The sequence below is a fragment of the Nannobrachium achirus genome (assembly GCF_963921795.1).
Source record: "Nannobrachium achirus genome assembly, chromosome: 18".
NCBI lineage: Eukaryota > Metazoa > Chordata > Actinopteri > Myctophiformes > Myctophidae > Nannobrachium > Nannobrachium achirus.
The window spans coordinates 32,346,495-32,361,494 of NC_137825.1; the positions used below are offsets into that span (position 1 = coordinate 32,346,495).

Below are 15,000 nucleotides of genomic sequence, written 5' to 3' on the forward strand. Positions count from 1 at the left end.
GAGAGACGGAACGTCTTATTGTGGTTTCCGAGGCAAAAAGAAAAAGGCTTTTAACCCAATAAGCTTTCTCAGTTTTAATAGCTTAAAGCCTCCTGGAATATAATAGACAATGATAAAAAAATCTGACCAAATCATCCATGTGGAAAGAAAACTGACTCTGTTTTAAATGGCTTTGTTTAAGTGTCTAAGTGGAGTGGATAAGCCTGGTGTCATGTTAATAAGGACTGATGTGATAGGATGACAGCGTTAGCCTATTAGGAACATAGAGCGTAAAAAATCATGGACAGCGTCGCGGACTCGCGGCATTGGTTTCTATTTTTCAGCGATTTCAAATCCGCCATCTTTCTATATCCGGTCTATTTCTGGTGCGAAACGCGAACGGAAATGAAGTGAACAAAACTGGTTATGTGGACTTCACCTCGCCTTTTACTGCAATTTATCGCAATGTAAAAATTGGCGATTACGAGTAAAAGTTTGGTACATTAAGTAAAGTCTCAGAATCCAGTGTGTGTGTGTGTGTGTGTGTGTGTGTGTGTGTGTGTGTGTGTGTGTGTGTGTGTGTGTGTGTGTGTGTGTGTGTGTGTGTGTGTGTGTGTGTGCGTGCGTGCGTGCGTGCGTGCGTGCGTGCGTGCGTCTCACCGGTCGGTCTCCTTGCTGAACTGTCCCTTCCCCACGTCGTTGACGGCACACAGGCGGAACTGGTAGGAGCGGGCGGGGATCAAACCGCTGACCGTCACCGCGGTGGAGTCTGGCTCTATGTTGGCCAGCAGGATGGCCCAGGGGGCGTCTGCAACACACGGTCAGAAATAAAACATCACTGTACTGCAGTGTTGATTTCGTCGACTAAAACTATGACGAAAAATGTTAGTCGACTGCGTTTTATTCACTGACAAAAACGAAATAAAAACTAAATAAAAACTAAGCTGTGATGACTAAAACTAAGACTAAATATATTGACAATTTCGTCAACAAAATAAAAACTGGACTAAAACGTTAGGGAGGGACTAGTGGAGAAGAGAGTCATTTTATGGTTGGTTGCTCTCAGGTGTTGCATGCTGAAAATAGCAGATCTACAAGCTCACAACGCGTCGCAGCGCGACGCGTTGTGAGCTTGTAGATCGGCTATTTTCAGCATGCAACCAAGTGTAAAATCAGCCGCTACCATATCATCAAGGCCTGCCAAAATATATTTCAGTTGACTAAATCAACTGTAGATTTAGTCGACTAAAATCTTATAATATTTAGTCGACTAAAACTAGACTAAAACAAAAACTTTTCAGGTGACTAAATTATGACTAAAACTAAAATACATGTTATTCAAAAGACTATGACTAAAACTAAATAAAAATGTGTGGTCAAAAACAACACTGCTGTACTGTATGTCGTTGGCCAACAGGATGGCCCCAGGGTCAGGGGGCCATCAAATTATGTCCGTACACGGACAAATGTGTCCGTGGCAAAGACTTGTCCTTGGCTGTGGCAAATGATATATTTTCTGTTGTACACTCCATTATAATGTTCTTATTTTGATCATAAGGCCACGTCTCCAGGTTCTCTTCGGAATAGCCTGTATATTCTTGACACAGCGAGCTGACACTAATGCAGAATACGAGCCGCCTGCGCTGTTCAATGACATTTCAAGCTCAATTAGAGGAGAGACGGAACATCTTATTGTGGCTTCCCAGGCAAAAAAAAAAGGCTTTTCCCAATAAGCTTTCTACGTTTTTTCTCAGCTTAAAGTCCCCGGAATATAATAGAAAATGATAGACATCTAATCAAACCAGCCAAATGGAAAGAAAACCATCTCTATTGTTTTAACACTATGGCAAATAAGGGAGAGAGGCCGAGCTGGAAAACTGGCATTTAACATGTGTCAGACATGTGCCGTTCCAAAATGGCTTATGCCGTTCCCAAATTGGCATATGCCATTCCGAAAAGTGGCATTTTGCTTGTGCCTGGCATGTGCCGTTCCGAAATGGCATAAGCCGTTTCCAAAACGGTATATGCCGTTCTGAAAAGTGGCATCAAAAAGTGGCATTTGGCATGTGACGATGACAAAATGGCATATGCTGTTTCCAAAATGGCATATGCCGTTCCGAAAAGTGGCTTTTGGCATGTGCCGTTTCCAAAATGGCATATGCCATTTCCAAAAAACATGTTAGCTCAAAAAATGCAATATGGCCACCATAAAAAAAAGAAAATTTGGGGTCCCATTGACTTAACTATAGGGGGGAAAAAAGTAGCATGTGAGGAGTCAAACTTCTTTTTTTTCATGATTCTGAATCCAATGCAAGCATTTTTATTACACGAAAAAATTCCTTGTGCTAAAACGGCCCCCACAAAACTATGGTTTAGTGATCAGTCATCACTTTCCACAGTTTTGTGAGAGCCGTTTAGCCCAAGGGATGTTTTTCGTGCAAAACAAATGCTTGCAATGAATGGATTCAGAATCATGAACAAAAAAAAAATAGTTTGACCCCTCACATTCTACATAAAGCAGTTTTTTAGTTTTTTAGTTTTTTTCCCTGTTAAGTCAATGGGACCCCAACTTTTTTTGAAAAATGGTGGCAATAATGCATTTCTTTGAGTGGCAAAACAAAACAATAAATTACATCCAACTGTGCTTTAGTGTACTGTAAAGCACAGTTGAAAATAGCAGATCTAGAAGCTCACAATGCGTCACAGTGTGGCACGTTATGAGCTTCTAGATCGCTATTTTCAGCAAGTGCAAAATCAGCCATTACAATGCCCATTAAGGCCCACCAAAATACATTTTAGTCGACTAAATCAGTGGTTCTCAAACGTTTTGGGCTTCAGCACCCCCTTTTCCTGATTTCTGAATCCAAGTATCCCCTTTAAATCGACAACATTTTGATCGAAATATACTGACATCTAAAAAAAACACTTTTTATGTCAATATGTTGAAAATAAAAGTAACTATTGTTTTCTATTCAGCAACATTTGCTAGTCAGAATTCTTACTTAACTTGTTTTAAAGACCCACTCCGGCCAAATCATGTTTTTTTGAGTATTTAATATGTTTTTGGAGATTTTCTATGAAAATCTTAGTGGTATTTGTCACTCAGCATTACTATAAAGCATCTAATTGCAATTTAGACCCAAAAATGGCCTTCATTGGCCCGCCCCTATGACAGCAGGTTTGACACACAGTTCCATTTGTGATGTCATCCAGGCCCAGCCAGGGACAGGCCAATCACGTCCTCTTCAAAGAGCTTAGTCCCCTCCCATCTCACATGTTTATGCATGCACATAGTCAGCCTCTGATTGGGAAACATACCAGGAAAAGATCAGGATCAGGAAGTAAAATAGTACAACACACATAACTACACTGTGAGCTTGTAGTAGAAGTTAAAAACATAACTTTTCAAAAGATTTGCACTGAACACAATTAAATGTTTTCTATCCCTGCCTACATCAAAAAAATATATCAAAACTATATTAAAATATTTACATTGCAATTCATAATAACTTAGAAATTCTAATGATAATAAACATAATCAGACATTAAAAGGTAGGCTATAGGCCTATTCAAAATGAGCCCTGATAAGGCATAATTAGTCTAATATTGCAATTGGGGGTTGATAACAGGGATGGGGCATATTAGGTGTGACATACTGTAGTGGAATATTAATAGATCCTGGCATTCTAAATGAGGGGTAAAGATTAGGATCCCATAAGTTCATTTAGGAAAATTTTCAGGGTGTGGACGATTCGTAGCATATAGCTTTATTGATCAGAGATTCGTTTTTCTGATAATTAAAACACACGTTGGAGGTGTGGAGGTCTGATAGAAGAGCTGTAGGCTCTCCTATGGGTCAAATCCATCCAACAGTGACATCATCAATGGGGAATCCAAGCTAATCAAAAGTCAAAACTGCAGGCTTTCTATTCCTGAATAGGTGCAATGTTAAAGTGGAAGACATTGTTCTCGCGATAAATCATATAAGTTTTAAAAAGTCAAACGATGTCACTGATTTGACCCGCCCACAGCTCTCCTATGAGACCCAGACTGAGTAGAAAACAATTGTGCTATTTTATCATGAACAGTGAGGACCTATTATATGAAGATAGGTTGAAAAGTGGTGAAGTCCTCCTTTAAATAGATCACCAATACTGCCTCCTAAACCCTGTGGTCCCACAGGAATTTTTTTAACTCTACTATTTATTCACTATTTTAATGTATTTTTTCTGGCTTTAATTCTAATCTAAGGTAATTAACTAAGGTAAGTTATTTTATTGTATTTTATTGTATTCCTTTTAGGTTTAAGTATTAGTTTGTCCCAAAAAACATTAGCAATCAATGCATAATCAATTTCACTTAACCTTCGAAATAACATACTAAATATTCACAATAATCTTCAGTGTTCACCTTATCTTCAGTATTCACACTTTCACTTAATCACTCATATGCAAAATCAAATCACTATGACTTTAGAATTACAGTCTCTTTTCTGGTCATATTCTTACAAATTATGTTCACACACACTTTAGAATATACAAATGAAACAATGTTTTCATCTTACTACTAATACCACCATTAAATCAAAACTGTAGCCATTCATGTTTAGCTGAATCACATCACCTGGGCTGGTGTTGCCTTCAAAGAGCAGTTTATTAATTATGAGATGATGACTTTGGTCAATGACTTCATTGGCTTCACTCAGAGCACTTTGCTTATATACCAAACTCTGCTGACATCACCAGTGGCATCTCCAGGAAGGCTCACATGTAACACCATGTATGGGCACAAAGATCTACCCTTTGGGTACCTCATTGGCTAAGGGCCCTGCCTTTGTACTGTCGGGGAGAACTTGATAGATAAATAATGAAGATAACATACTGGTCTCACCTTTCAGGCGAGCCCACAATTAATGTAAAAAAATAAACCCATATTATCTTACTCTGTGTAGTAAAATGAATGTGAAAGAAGCATGCCTATGATATGAACTTTTCAAGACAGATGGCCAAGACAGCCCATATCTGTGTGGCTGGTTCTACAGACAGCGATCTCCATGTATGGGCATAAGAGGGTATATGTCAGATGTCATAGACATCATAGGACTTTCACATAACGAATAACTGAGTAAGCATATTTGGGCTCTCACAGCATATCACCATATACAGTACATGCATCTCCATATATGGGTACCAGGGGTCTCCATATATGGGTAACTGGTCCGATATAAATCACTGGCGAGAGATGGCCAAGAATTGTCGCGACATCGCCCTTTAGGCCCTAAAGTTTAGGGAGAGGTGGTCGCTTAACCACTTGAACCCCATAGGTAACCAGGGTCCCTCAGGGCGCAATACTAGTATTGATTGCTATAAAACCCGGGGTTACAAAAGTAACCTCAAATTATCTGTTTTTTTATGGGGAAAGCTTCAGCTGAAAATAGTAGATCGACAAGCTCACAACGCGACGCATTGCGTCACGTTGTGAGCTTGTCGATCTGCTATTTTCAGTGGAAGCTTTTCTCATGAAACCGATGCTGGGATTTAAGTGGTTGATAAAGCCGCAAAATTAACACTAATCGTACTATAAACCCCAAACATGCATGCTTACTCAGTTATTCGTTATGTGAAAGTCCTATGACGTCTATGACATCTGACATCATACATACATCCCTTTTATGCCCATGTATGGAGATCCCTGTCTGTAGAACCAGCCACATACTGTATATGGGCTGTCTTGGCCATCTGTCTTGGTCATATATGGATTCTGTTAGTGTGGTATGTGCCCGATGTGGCCTCCATATATGAAGTCCTGTTAGATATGGGCTTAATATGATGACATCAGGGAACTCCATATATAGGCATAAAGGGGATTCTGTTAGTGTGGTTCCCCTGACATCACAGTGATTTCAGAATGGCAAACCCTTAGTAAAAAAACGCACACGAATGGACGGAGACATGATGTGCCGTTTCTCATACTAAACTGCACCATTACCCTTGTAACACTACACTTTTTAAACTATTACAATTATTAGACTATTACACCAGTGGTGCTTTGGTAACTTCTCTCTGGTGGAACGCTAATTTAGTGCTGTCAAGTGCACGCAACAAGCACATCAAGTGCACGCGCACATGCACGCGAATAAATGTTCTTGCGAATGCAAATAAGTTAACATGTTTGATTAGTTTTAGTTTAGTTTTTAAATTAATCAATCACAAATTACCAATAAAATGCAACATAGGCAGAATCAACACTCACTTCAGTGACGCATAACTAGGAATGTGCCTCCAGGACAGGGTCTTGTAGGTAGGTGTTGTGCTGCCTCCGCCAAACAAGGACTTAATGGCTAGGCACTGAAGCTGTATTTATATATGTTACAGGGTAAATGGGTAACTCAGGGAGACCTCGGTAAGAGCGCTCGTTTTGTAGTTCACCACACACTAATCACCACCAGATGGCGACGTCAGCCACTGGATAAGAGAGTTACGTCACGCTTTGAACTCGCCGCAGACCGGAAGTGTTTACTCTTTATTTACTAGCCTAGCCTAGCCTAGCCTAGCCTAGCCTAGCCTAGCCTAGCCTAGCCATTAGCTCTATTGTAGTCACTTGGACAGGGCGTTTAACGTGCGCTTGCCCAGGCCTTACGGCCTGGGCATAAATATAACGATTGCATTCACCACGGCTTCGTAACTCGCGGCCACTCGCGCCTGCGGCGCTCGGGGGCGAAGAGCAGGACCAAGGTCCGCTGGCCTTCGCGCCGCTTGGGGCTTCGTGGACCCAGGGGGGCCTCGTAACTCGTTTGGGCTTCGTGGATACAGGGGGGCTTCGGTAGCCGCTCGCAGTGTCGTGGACAATAGAGCGGCGCACCGCCTGGAGTACGTTGTATTGGCGACCGCTTGCTCCGCCCCGTGCCGCACCACGAGTGCTCCGCGTCTCGAATGCCCTGGTTCTCTTTAAAACCGTGACATATACACCAGTCACTGATTGGGTGAGTGGGTGCAGGTGTGGAGTTTTGAGTGGGAGCAGGTGTGGAGTTTTGAGTGGGAGCAGGTGAGGGGTGGAGCCAAGTCCAGGGAATAGATCAGGGAGGGGGTTGGTGACGGACTTTTCTACAGGGGTTGTAGGCTTCTATCCACAAGTTTCCGCGGGAGTTTACTGGAGACTATCAGGACCAAACTTCCGGGTTTAACAGCAGACATACAAGCTCACGTCGCGTCGCAGATGCAACCCGTTGTGAGCTTGTAAATCGGCGGCGGAAGATCGATGCAGACGTTTGCGCAATGCACTATGGGGCGTAGGAAACTCGTGGATAGCCTAATGCCTCATTCAGACAGTCAGACCTTTAACATGATACAAACCTGTAATCAGGGGTAAAAACAAATGTCTACAAATGGAACCAAATCATTTGGTTCCATTTGTACACTCAGAGTTATGGAGATCCTTGAAAATGAGTCTGAACTCTCCTAGTGGCCTCCTAATGTGTCATAGTAAATCAGTGTCATGCATATTCTGAAGAAAACCTGGAGACTTGACATTCAGTAATTGAGTACCTGAGACGAAAAACTCTCTAAGTCCATATTTTAACATTTTGAATATAGATACTTTTTTGATTTACCAGACTGTAAACCACAAATTACGTTTTTAATCTGTTAAATGCACTCCCCCTCATTTTGTTGAATTAGATTAGGAATTATAAGACATAATACGTTCAGTACTATTCAGTAGACAAAGGGAGCAGATAACACCAGTAAGACTCCCTAATAGGGAGATAAGTGTCCGTCAGGTCGCAGCGTGATTTTAGGGCAAAATGTGTAGGAGTAGTGTCCAAAAATGTGTTTTAAGAAATTGGCCTGTTGGTGGCGCTATATGGGACAGATCCATATTGATGAGATGAGTGTAGACATACTGTGTACCGATTTGCGTGATTTTAGGGCAAAATCTGTAGGAGCAGTGTCCAAAAATGTGTTATAAAAAATCGTCCTGAAGGTGGCGCTATATGGGAGAGATCCATGTTGATGACATGAGTGTAGACATAGTGTGTACCAATTTGCGTGATTTTAGGGCAAAATTGTAGGAGCTGTGTCCAAAGATGTGTTTTGCAAGAATCGGCCTCATGGTGGCGCTAGAAGAGGGTCATGTGTGAATTGATGTGGAGGTTGTGAATTGGCAGGCAAGGAGTATGAGTGCAAAATTTGGCATGGATCGGGGCAACGGTTGAGGAGATATGAGCAGTGCAAAAGTGTGACGGACAGACAGACGGACAGACAGCCGGTGGAGGTTTTGATAGTAAGTGCGACCTGACGGTCGCAATTAAAACAGACAATTGAACAAAATGAAGGGGAGTGCATTAACAATTTAACAGATTAAAAATGACTAGTTTGTGGTTTACAGTCTGGTAAATCAAAAAATATCTATATTAAAAATAATTAAATATGGACTGTATTCGTCTCAGGTACTCAATTGGGATTTATGATCAAACTAAGAACACTATAAAGTTATATAAAAACAAAAGCAAAAATGTGCCACGGACAAGGTACACGCCACTTCAGTGATGGCATATGCCACTTCGGCACGCATGCCACTCCGGCAATGGCATGCACCACTCTGGGACTCCGGGAACGGCATATGCCACTTTGGCAACAGCATATACCACTTTGGCAACAGCATATGCCACTTCGGCAACAGCATGCGCCACTTCGGCAACAGCATATGCCACTTTGGCAACAGCATATGCCACTTTGGCAACAGCATATGCCACTTTGGCAATGGCACATGCCACTTTGGCAACAGCACATGCCACTTTGGCAATGGCATACAGCACATGCCACTTTGACAACGGCACATGCCACTTTGGCAAAGGCACATGCCACTTTGTAAACGGCACATGCCACTTTGGTAATGGCATACGGCACCTGCCACTTTGGCAACAGCATATGCCACTTTGGCAACAGCACGCGCCACTTCGGCAACAGCATATGCCACTTTGGCAACAGCATATGCCACTTTGGCAACAGCACGCGCCACTTCGGCAACAGCATATGCCACTTTGGCAACAGCATATGCCACTTTGGCAACAGCATATGCCACTTTGGCAACAGACACATGCCTGACACATGTCAAATGCCACTTTTCCAGCTCGCCCTTTATGAAATAAGGAGTCCAGTTTATCTCTTTATGTGTTTCTGATAATATTATTGTTCGCTCATTTTGTATGTCTGTCGCAAAAAAGAATATTTTGACAGAAGATTTCCACCACAACACAATCCAAAATGGCAATGACCCCTGCCCAGGGGGTATCTGCAACACATCACACAGTAGAAAGAAACATTACTCCAAAACCTATTATGTGGATGTGGATGACGGTAGCTGACTGGGTAGAGTGTAGGGGACTTCAACGTTTTTTTCAGCTCAAGGACCCCTTAGCTGAGAGAGAGATGAAGCAGGGACCCCCCACTACTACATATTGTATAAAACTAATGTGTTGCAGATTCAACTTTTTCATAGATTTTCATTTCACAGATCACTTCACAGACTTGTTTGACAGCACTGTCATCAGTGCTGTGTCAATTTGTGTTGTTTTGGTTTGTTGACTGATCTTTTCAATTATCCTTAATGTGTACAAATGTTTACTTGCTGCAGAAGCCGCCCGGTTAAAATCACTCTTCTTTTCAAGTTGAGGCATTTCATGCCATCTGGGAAGATTAAGACAAAAGCAGCTGGACTTGACATTCAACACGCCGGTGGTTTGTTCAAACAATCGCAAAGGTCATGCTGCCAATTTTCTTTCTCTCCAGTCCTTCAAATATACTTTCAGCCTTTCACATGTATTTTTATGAGCTCCTCGAGGGAATAAAAAATCCAACAACAGCCGAAACAAAAAACCTCAAAAGAACATAGAGATGAAAAAGGAAAAAAAAGTTCTGTAGTAAACAACTAGCTCTTGAATTCTAGTTTTCCCTCATTGCCGCGGTATTGATCGTGGCAGCCTGGCTTGAGCCTCTCAGTCTCACAGCTTTTCCCCTCAAATCCAAACTCGACTCAGTATAAATAATGCATCGAGTCTGCATACGCAGCGCAGACCCAGACAGACGCATACATAGTATCTGAGTATCTGCACACACAGCTTAGCAGCGCAGGGCACAGCACAGCACACAAGGATTACAGCGAGCAGCTGGCCGCCCAAAGAAATGGTGGTTCTTCAAGAATCAAGGTGGATTTGTCTTTCACTGACTTATAAGCAGCGAAATGTTGCTGGGACGTGTTCCGCTAAAGATCATCCTAGACATACCAGTAAGAATCCCTAATCGGGAGATAAGCAACCGTCAGGTCACATGTAGATATACTGTGTACCGGCAATATGTCACTTTTTCTAAGGAATAAATGTAATTTTGTCCAATTTGTATGGTAGAGTATGTTAAAAGTACAATACAACAATTGGGGTGGTTGTATATTGTCTCCCCAGTACTCTTCTATTGAGACATTTAGATTGTGTCAGAGGTCATGTCTCACCTATAGACAGGATCTGACACAAATTCTGACCTGATGGTCAAGATTCAATTCATCCCTGAGCAAGCAGGCAGGCTCTATTAGCTCAATGGTAACAATTTCAGCAGTTTAGTTTACTTGGGCAAAGACAACGAAAGAAGCTACGTTAGGTACAACACATTTCCAGAGGATAAAATATTAAAGCAGAGGTTCTCAGCCTCTTTGACCCCAAGGTCTACAGTATGACTAAGGAAATCGTCCAGGGGCCCCAAAGTAGACAGGCCTGCTTGTCACTGTGTACACACTCCAAGAGGCTGATCTTACATGTACAGTATTTAACAAATCGTCGTTGTTGGGTGGAAACCTTGTATGTCCAAAACCGTTCGTTTTGTATTATCATTTTAAAAATCATTTAAAATAGTGAACATAGCCGAGCTACAAGCACGCAACGCCTCGCGCCATGAGGCGTTGTGTGCTTGTAAATCAGCTATTTTCACTAGTTTTGTGTGACACTCTTGTATGAAGTAGGGCTTTAATTTACGAAAGAACATACTATTTTGAAACTTGGAGAAACAAGGTTTCTGCCCGACAGTGACGAAATGCATTGTGTGCCCATCTGTGCGCCCATGGCTGACGTGTTGGTCTTAAAACGTCATGGTGGCGGCTGTGGCTCAGGAGGTACAGCAGGTCGTCCAATGAGCCGAGGGTCGGCGGTTCGAATCCCGGCTCCTCCTGTCCAGTCGAAGTGTCCTTGGGCAAGACACTGGTCCATTTAGTTCCATTTGTACCTTCTCAGAGTTACAGACCTGTAAGTGTCACAGTAGTGGCTCAGAGCCTGACCAAAAGCCTATTATTCTAATATAAGGCGGGGTGTGACTTACTGTTCTCAGAGACCTCCAGGATGTAGCGGATCAGGGGGCTGTTGCCGTCGAAGGGCTTGGCCCAGGTCAGGTTGATGGCTCTCTTCTCCGACACGCTCAGCACCGCCATGGGGTTCTCTGGGGCGTGCGGCAGCTGCCTGCAATGGAGAGAGAGAGAGAGAGTAAGATAAACATGAGGTTCTCTGGGGCGTGCGGCAGCTGCCTGCAATGGAGAGAGAGAGAGTCAGAGTCCGAAAAACATGGGGTTCTCTGGGGCGTGCGGCAGCTGCCTGCAACGGAGAGAGGGAGTCAGAGTCAGATAAACAGCCAAACTCCATCCATCTGCTTCTTGTATAAACCCCCCACCCCTCTTGGTCATTCATTCTGATATCCGGTGGGGAGATTCATGTTTGTCCCTTACTTCTGGTCAGAATGAATCGCGGCAGGGGAAGTAGCTAAGAACGTAGGCAGCTAAGAACGTAGGCAAAGATCTGAGCTATCCGTGTGCGAAAGTCTGTAGAACCAACCATGTGCCGTGAGACGCTGTCAATGCGACTTGAGTCCCATGAGCCTCGGATTCAATTAGTAGATGACATGAGATGAGATGAGATGTCATGATTTATTTTTTAGTATACAGGGCTATACCTTTTTAAGACATTTTTTCTTTTTTTAACAAATGGAACCTTGCGCCTCCCCAAAGCCAAAGCATCCACAGTAGGTAGGGCTGCAGAATACATTACTCAGCATTTCATTGCTGTGAGTCGAGCACCTCACTGTGAAGCAAAGTGGAACCGTTTCCCTGAAAAGAGGGAGATTGGAGCGGAAAAGGGGGAGGGGGGATGACAGCTGAGAGACCCGACAGGAAGACGCTCGTCTTGTCAAGACGGACGGACAGGAAGTACAGGAAAAAGAGACAGGTATCAACCGACGGGGAAACGGATTGACAGCTGCTGCGGCTGCTGCTGCTGTGTGCGTGTGCGCGCGCGTGTGTGTGTGTGTGCGTGTGTGTGCGGGTGTGTTTACATGTATTGCTATACTTGAGGGCCAGTAAATGTATAGTAGTATACATTTATAATATACAGATCCTTCACGAAAAATTAGAATAGTGTGTAAAAGATCAATTTCTTGAAACTTTCATATATTCTAGATACAATGGACATTCAGTGAATTATTCCAACCCTTTTTTTAAAATTTTGAATTTTTATGGCATACAGCTCATGAATATCAAAAGTCCATATTTCCAAATATTACAATATTACACGAGACCTCTCAAAACAAGGATTTATAATAGAGAAATGTCAACCTTCTAAAGTCAGATTTGCTTCAAGTCCAGTGGGAAGTTTCCAAAGTCAGTTATGATTTGGGGTGCTACTGCTAGGGCATCTGCAGTGCTTTTTCACACAATATTCAAATTTTTCGAGAAGGATCTGTACATGTACTGTAAGTATAGTAGAACTCAAGAAACCGTTTAAATAGTTGTTTTAAGGTTTAAAAACATTTTACAGTTGGGAAAAGATTCGGGTTGAGGCTACGGTTAGGATTATATACATTTAGAGCTGATATATACTTAATTTACGCTGTTTTATATTGATTTATACTTAGTTGTGTGCGTAGGTGCCATTCGCCGAAAATGAAATGGGCGCTCTATAAGCTCACACAGCGAGTCGCAGTTGAGTATTGGGTAAGGATGGCCCAGAGTTGTAAGAATGACATTCATAAAAGCGCCATCCTAAGATGTTGATGTCCTCTCAAGTCTAGTAATAAAGACGTGTGCGTGCGTGCATGTGTACGTGCGTGTGTGCGTGCGTGCGTGTGTGTTAATTCATTGCATGGGCCATAAATTCAGATAAGCAGGTAGACAGACAGATCGATAGATGAACTGTACAGAGATGACCAGATAGACAGTAAACCCATGGCTAATAGGGCGGGCTGCCAGACAGGCAGACAGACAGACACACAAACACAAACACAGACCGACAGACATACAGACAGTCAGTCAGAGAGCCAGTGACATCATCATCGACCGGTAATAAAAGCTAGTTGAAAATACAGTCTTTTCTAATGGAAAGTTAGCGTGCTGAAATAGAAGCCGTTGACTTTAACATTATCCGCTCCATCAACAAGAATCTGTATGTTGGAATATAAACGGTGAGTGATAAAATAGCAGCCAGGAGAATGAGACTTGCAGGACACTACCAAATACACAGGAGCTGCCAGCCAGCAAACTGGTGGATGTACTCAAGAAAGACGCAGGAGCGCAAGGCACCAACGAGCTGGCCAGATGTATGGAGAACCGGGATGACTGGAAGCGACAATGTAGGGCTCGTCTGAGGACGACCTAGAGACTCCACTTAACCACTTAACCAAAACTGAGTGCGTTTCCTTTCCACATTGACCAAGAACATACACCACTGTCGATTCAAGTGCATTGTGAGCTTGTATATCGTCTATTCTTGCTATTTTCTTTGATCTGTTGTGAGAGCAGAGTGAAAGGGGGGGTGGTCTTGTAGGCAGCGCTGTGAGGGAGAGGTGAGAAGCCATGCATGCACCTTTTCATGCGCGAGAGAGAGAGAGAGAGAGAGAGAGAGAGAGAGAGAGAGAGAGAGAGAGAGAGAGAGAGAGAGAGAGAGAGAGAGGTGTCGATGAAAAACCCAGCTGGAAGCGAACGGGAGAGGCAGGTGTCTGAGAGGTGATGGGTTTACGGAAGGGGGGAGAATGAAGTGCGTGTCGGTCACACAGCGCACACACACGCGTGTGTGTGTGTGTGTGTGTGTGTGTGTGTGCACATATCGATTTAAAAAAATGGAAATAAGACGGTTCTGCCCGACAGTGAGGATATAAAAATGTGTGCACAAGAGGGAGATAAAAAGATCGAGAGAGAGAACAATGCAGTGAGCATGTGACAGCCAAGAGGCTAGCATCTGGCTTGTATATAGGAAGTTATAGGAAGTGACAGTTCATATGAACGGCCGCTAGTTTCGCCGTTTCCCCATTGCTAGTGTCAGAAACGATAACTCTCTAAGTGGATGGGTTTTTGACGAAATATACACTTGATTATATTACATTACATTTTAAACATTGTCATAAAGTAGGGTATGATGTAGGAGGGACTTGTCTGGCTTGTAATGATTTTGATTGACAACCCAATTGCATTTATTATCCACCTCCCGCTCTGTCCCAACCAATAGCATGTCAGGACCGGATGTAAAAAAAAATGCGGATTTGAAATCACTGCAAAATAAGCGTAATTTGCGGTCTGTAGAGTCTATCTATGGGCATAAAGTAACAGCAGTGGTAGCACCAGGGGGTCATATATACCTGACGCGCAAGTGTGCGCTGCGGGAGTCGTTCCCCCCCACTGAGGTGACGCGGCAGGTGTAGGTTCCTATGTCTCCGGACCAGGTCTGGGAGATGTGCAGGGTGCCGTCTGCGTCCAGACGCATGCGGGGGATGGACTGGGCGTTGATGACTGAGCCCTCCTTCTCCCACACGTGCCTGCGTGGGTGGGAACACACACACACACACACACACACACACACACACACACACACACACACACACACACACACACACACACACACACACACACACACACACACACACACACACACACACACACGGCAGTTCTCAAAGACTTTTAATCAAGGATCCCCAAATTGACATACAGTAGGCTCTATTAGGC

The 15,000-nt window shown here is 43.2% G+C and overlaps 1 protein-coding gene across 1 annotated transcript in view; it reads right to left on the minus strand.

Annotated features, from left to right (window-relative positions):
- LOC308303245 (protein sidekick-2-like) overlaps positions 1-15,000 on the minus strand; it is a gene marked incomplete at its 3' end in the record, with an annotated part of 219,311 nt that overhangs the window by 115,798 nt on the left and 88,513 nt on the right. Inside the window, exons 12-14 of the mRNA XM_080747572.1 lie at positions 14,637-14,813; positions 11,340-11,476; positions 640-787 (exon numbers count right to left, since the gene is read on the minus strand). Coding sequence (XP_080603698.1) covers positions 640-787; positions 11,340-11,476; positions 14,637-14,813 — 462 coding nt within the window. The remainder of the gene's footprint in view (positions 1-639; positions 788-11,339; positions 11,477-14,636; positions 14,814-15,000) is intronic.